The sequence below is a fragment of the Musca vetustissima genome, unplaced genomic scaffold, assembly GCF_032173495.1.
Source record: "Musca vetustissima isolate MV318-11 ecotype Yass unplaced genomic scaffold, APGP_CSIRO_Mvet_v1 utg37224, whole genome shotgun sequence".
In the NCBI taxonomy this organism is placed as follows: Eukaryota; Metazoa; Arthropoda; class Insecta; order Diptera; family Muscidae; genus Musca; species Musca vetustissima.
The window spans coordinates 389-6,596 of record NW_026881857.1 but is presented as its reverse complement, the minus strand read 5'-3'; the positions used below and the strand labels follow the sequence as shown (position 1 = coordinate 6,596).

The following is a 6,208-nucleotide window of genomic DNA, read 5'->3' as shown; positions in this document are numbered from 1 at the left end:
TTCCACTCTCTCCCTGCCTGACGCAAACCATACAATGCTTTTTTCAATTTGCATACTTTCCTCTCATTGTTGGGATCTTTAAACATTGGTGGTTGCTCCATGTAAACGTCATCCTCAAGATCGCCGTTTAAGTACGCTGCCACTATGTCAATATGATGAATCAACAACTCATGTTGAACAGCCAAAGCCAAAACAATCCGAATGGTTGAGTGACGTACCACAGGCGCAAACGTTTCATGGTAGTCCACTTGATATCGCTGGGAACACCCCTGAGCTACCAACCTCGCCTTATATCTCTCCACCGTTCCGTCAGCTCTTCTTTTTATGGAAAACACCCATTTCGAACCAATAATATTTCCAGTTTTTGGCCTGTCAACCAAATCCCATGTTTTGTTCTTGATTATCGACTGATATTCGGCATTCATGGCTTTTTTCCACTCATCAGCCTCGTCTGACTTCAATGCCTCTTTCAGCGTTTGAGGGTCTTCTACGATGGTATTGAGTAATTCTCTGTCTGTTACGTACACTTTTCTCGGACGTCCTTTCATTTTAGTTCTTATTAATTTTGGTCTTCCCCGTCCTCTTTTCAATTGAGTTTCATTACTCTGTGTACCGCCAGCATCGCTTTGCTCTATTTCGGTTTCACTCTCACATTGTGTTTCTTCTTCACTTGCCGTTTCGAAGTTGTCGTCTTGCTGTACTTCGTCTGTTGTAACGTCATTGCTAGCATCAACACCATCAATTTCATTTGCGGGGTAGAAAATATTTACATTCAACTCATCAACGGTTTTGCTAGTGCTCTCCGCATTCTCGAATGAGTTCTCGAAAAATATAACGTCTCTTGCCTTGACGATCTCTCTTCTCTCCGTGTTGAATAAACGATACCCCTTCGACAAATTTTCGTAACCGACGAACTTCATTTTTACTCCCTTCGGTTCTAATTTTCCTCCAGTGCGTTGTTTCTGCAATACTACAGCGTCGCAGCCAAACGTCTTAAAATGCGCAACCGACGGTTTTCTGTTGTACCATTTTTCATACGGTGTTACCTCTCCTAAAACTTTCGTTGGGCTTCTGTTTCTAATGTATGCAGCTGTGTTGACAGCCTCTGCCCATAAACTCGGCGGCAGACCCGATTCATGCAGCATACACCGAGCCATTTCGATCAACGTTCTGTTTGCGCGCTCTGCCACGCCGTTTTGCTGTGGCGTGTGACTGATGGTCGTCTGGTGTAGCACTCCGTTTTTTTCGAAGAATTCTTTGAAACGACTGTTTAAGTACTCTTTTCCATTATCGCTTCTCACTTTCATCAATTTGCGGCCACTCTGCTTCTCCGCCATCGCAGTAAAAAGTTTGAAAACCTCAAAGGCATCACATTTATTTTTCAAAAAATAAGTAAATATAAATCTGGAATAATCATCCGTGATTGTCATTAAATACAAAGCACCACCTTGAGAGCGAACTCTAAAAGGCCCACACAAGTCAGTGTGTACCAATTCCAGAACCGCCTTTGTATTTACTTGAGAGTACGAAGGGAAAGATTTCGTTGAAATTTTACCAACAGCACAGGTCATACATTTAAAATCTTTGGGCATTTTTAAATCCAGCCCCCTGACCATACCCTTGCTGCTCAGAGAATTCAAATCTCTGCTATTAAGATGACCGAAACGAGAATGCCATCTCTCAAAATCACCTCCCTCCCCGACGTTATTCAAACACTCAGCCGTGTTTACTTTTTCGTACTCTGCAAAAAATATACCGTTCTTCTTTGACGCATACATCATTTTTCTATTTGCCTTGCTCATGATAGTCGCACCGAATTTTGCAAAATGTACCGTATGACCAGCCTCGATAAATTTGCTAATAGACAAAAAATTTGAGTGTAGAGAGGGAACAAACAAAACATTCATCAGGGTTATTTTCATATATTTCGTTTTCATAACGACCGTTCCTCTTCCCTCTGCGTACACTTCGTCTCCGTCAGCCAACAAAATTGTTTGTCTCTTTTGCTCAAATTCTTGAAAATATTCTCTGCGACTGCTCATATGCGATGAAGCACCGCTGTCCAAAATCCATGCGCTGTTGCTTACATTTTTGTCAACAGCATTAAACGCCGACGCAACCGACTCATCATTGCCTCTCTTGCACTGAGCACGAATATGGCCTAGCTGTCCACATTTGTAGCATTTAACGTTGCTGCGCTTAAAGTCTTTCTCAGCCTTTGCGTTGTTATTTTTTCCCCCGAATTTGTTGCTCCGACTACGCTTGTCGTGTTTATTTCTCTCGTTTGCCGAAAACACCTTGTCCTCACCACCGTTCTTGTCGCCTTGCCGACGTTCCTCCTCAAGAACTTTTGAAATGAGCTGCTCTATACCAGGCAAATCGTCTCTGCTCTCGACAGCAACAACAAAATTTTCCATCTCTTCTGGTAGAGCACACAGCAACAACACAGCAACAAAATCGTCGTTCAACTCCAAACCAATACTTTTCAGGTCGTCTATTATGCCTCGGAATTCTCCTATTTGTGATGACAGCCGTTGACCAGAGCTAATTTTGAAACGTACCAATCTTTTAAAGAGATTTACTTTTCTACATGCCGTGTTCGCCTTGTACAGTCCACACAAAGTGTTCCATGCACCCTTAGCAGTTGTGCAATCTTTAATGTTTATTAACTCACTCGGCTTCACACTTAAATTTATAACTGCCAGAGCCTTTTGATCAATTGCTATCCAATTGGCCTTTTTGGATTCATCCGTTGGACACTGTTCCTGAATCACATTCCACATATCCAAAGTTATCAGCAAACTTTTCATTTGTATGGACCATGTTGTATAATTCTCACTGTCCAATTTTTCCACGTTAGCTACTGAATTCATTTTCCTTTTTTTTATTTTATAAAAACAATATTCTCAATCAATATTTTTCTCACAGTCTAACGCGTGGCTCTGGGCCCATAACCTTTGTTGAAACTAAACCTTCCGTTTGAATAAAACACACGACCGTATTCAGTGAATTCGTTTATTGAACTAAACAGTAGTAGAAAACATAAGACAATGTAAAGCTAAAAAGGAATTAGGATAAAACAAATATGCGATTGGGTTGCAGAGTCGTATTCGATGTTAAGATCGAGTTGCCAATACAATGTAATGTCCGTTACAATAATCCAATTACCGAATTTTTTTTTTAATTGTAATGAGCTACAATTGGCAACCCTGTATTCCTACTGTACAAATGAGTTACGATTACAGTAATCGAAAATGTTATCGAAATGGAATGTGACAACTGAAAGGCGCCATAGCTCTTTAAAAACAAAAATATTACATTTTTATTAAATATTTAATAAAAATTGTTTAATAAAACAACAAAAAGGGTGCATGCGAATTAAATGATTCACCCATAAAAGTATATTCGACGTTCCAAATTGTATTTCCTGGCCTTTGATATACAACACTCTCCAAGGAGTTGTCAAAAAGAGTAGGAAAAATGGTATGTCAAAAAAATAATCACCATAATTTGTTAAAATATTCCATTAAAAATTGTTGTGTTTATTACAGCGCCGCAGTCTGGCACCCAGCCAGCAAAAAACTCCATCCCGAAGTAAATTAAACTTCGTGACACCCTTTATAAATAAACGCAAACGAACCACCGACCAACAGAGGGTGGAAATCCAAAGACTTCCATTGACACCACGGCAATCCCAGTTGGTTGCACTGCCACCCACGGAATATGAACAGTTAATTGCGAAGGTGTTGTCACAACCCTTTAAAGTGCCCATAGCAAATTATGTACCCGAATATAATTCCAATCGAAGTTTAGGTGTACGCCGATCAACAGTACGCAAGGCCTTACATGATCCGCATGCCTGTAATGCCTTAGTTCTATATAGCCCACCTGTGTATACGGAACACGAACGTGTCACTATGGATCCTTCGAAAATGCTGGTACATGTTGTTGTCGATCCAATCCTGAGTAACATATTGCGACCGCATCAACGTGAAGGCGTCAAATTTATGTACGAGTGTGTTGAGGGTAAACGGGGACCCTTCAACGGTTGTATTATGGCCGATGAAATGGGTTTGGGTAAAACTCTACAATGTGTTACCCTGACTTGGACACTGTTACGTCAAAGTCCTGACTGCAAGCCGACAATATCCAAGGCCATTATTGTTTGCCCCTCGTCGTTGGTGAAAAATTGGGAAAACGAATTTCACAAATGGCTACATGGTCGCCTGCATTGCCTGCCAATGGAGGGTGGTTCCAAGGAGGACAACATACGTGCCTTGGAACAATTTGCCTACAACACCAGCCAACGTTGCGGCACACCCGTCTTGGTGATAAGTTATGAAACCTTTCGCATCTATGCCGATATTTTGTGTCGCAATGAAATCGGCATGGTCATATGCGATGAAGGTCATCGCCTAAAGAACAGTGATAATTTAACTTATCAAGCCTTGATGCGTCTGAAAACGAAACGACGTGTCCTGCTATCGGGTACACCCATACAAAACGATCTCACCGAATATTTTAGTTTAGTTAATTTTGTCAATCCCGAAATGTTGGGTACGGCCGCTGAGTTTAAGCGGAATTTTGAAAATGCCATACTGCGAGGACAAAATGCCGATTCAAGTGATAAAGAGCGGCAAAGGGCGGTGGAAAAGACCCAAGAATTGATTGGCTTAGTTAATCAATGTATTATAAGGCGTACTAATCAAATTTTAACTAAATACTTACCGGTTAAATTCGAAATGGTAATATGTGCAAAAATGACACCTCTGCAGGAGGCGTTATATGTGAATTTTTTGAAATCGGATAAGGTGCGGAAAAATTTGCAAGGTGAGTAAAATTGGACAAAAGTATTTTGAAAAAATCCATGCCTCTTGAACATTTTTTTTTAATCTAGACCTCTAATGACCCCTAAAAATATATTTTTTAGATTGCAATGAAAAGGTTACCTCCCTTACTGCCTTGGCCGATATAACAAATCTGAAGAAATTATGCAGCCATCCGGATTTGATATATGACAAAGTCTTGGCAAGAGAAAATGGCTTTGAAAATGCCCAAACAATCTTTCCCGCAAATCATAGTACCAAGTAAGTTCAAGAGTTTTTGGATTTTCAAATAAATTTTATTTTTTATTAAATTTTCAGAGAAATAAACCCCGAACTAAGTGGCAAATTCATGTTATTGGATTTTATGCTGGCCACCATACGAACCAATAGCGATGATAAGGTTGTGTTAATTTCAAATTATACCCAAACCCTGGATTTATTTGAACAGTTGGCAAGGAAGAGGTGGGGACCCTGAAATTTTTTTTTTTCATTTTTAATATTTTTTTGGTACTTTTAGAAAATATCCCTTTGTCCGATTGGATGGTACCATGTCCATTAAGAAACGTAACAAAGTTGTGGAGCGTTTCAATGACCCCTCGGTGGATTGTTTCCTGTTTATGTTAAGCTCCAAGGCTGGGGGTTGTGGCCTGAATTTAATTGGTGCCAATCGTTTGTTTATGTTCGACCCCGATTGGAATCCGGCAAATGATGAACAAGCCATGGCCCGAATTTGGAGAGATGGCCAGAAGAAACCATGTTTTATTTATAGGTCGAGCACAATTATCGATAATAATGAAAGTGAAGAGAAACATTTTACCCGAGACGACTTAAAAGATTTGTTTCGCTATGAACCGGGGATCTTATCGGATACCCACAACAAGTAAACAAAAATATTTTTCTAATACTTTTTTTTTGGAATTTTTAAATGCTAAACTTTTTTCTCAAATTTACATACAGACTCAAATGCAAACGTTGTGTCAATAATATACAAACCGAACCGCCACCGGAAAATACCGATTGCACCTCCCATTTGTCGCAGTGGTATCATTGTTCAAATAATCGTGGTCTACCGGATAGTAATCTGGCTGAGGCATGGCGTACCAGTAAATGTATAACATTTGTTTTCCATCACCGGTCGCAGGGGGAGGTGAAGAAGAAATTCGAACTGCAGGGAGATAAACGAAAAGCTCCTGATCCGTGTAGTTTGGAGGAAAAATTTTGTAAAAAATCCAAGAAAAGTCGTCGAATATCATCGGATGACGAGGAGGAGTATGCAGAGCCAGATGATAGCAAAGATAGTGATTTTGAATAAAAAAAATTAAAAAAATTTTTGAGTTTCCTTACAGGGTGTGGATTTTTTAAATAATTTTTGAGGTGTATTT

The 6,208-nt window shown here is 39.9% G+C and overlaps 1 protein-coding gene across 1 annotated transcript; it reads left to right on the top strand.

Annotated features, from left to right (window-relative positions):
* Window positions 1-3,841: 3,841 nt before the first annotated feature.
* Window positions 3,842-5,710, top strand: LOC133327897 (DNA repair and recombination protein RAD54-like). Its single transcript, XM_061536432.1, has 4 exons — window positions 3,842-4,830; window positions 4,931-5,087; window positions 5,145-5,288; window positions 5,344-5,710. Exons 1-4 carry the CDS (start codon window positions 3,918-3,920, stop codon window positions 5,708-5,710), a joined length of 1,581 nt encoding a protein of 526 aa, XP_061392416.1. The 5' UTR covers window positions 3,842-3,917.
* Window positions 5,711-6,208: the final 498 nt, after the last annotated feature.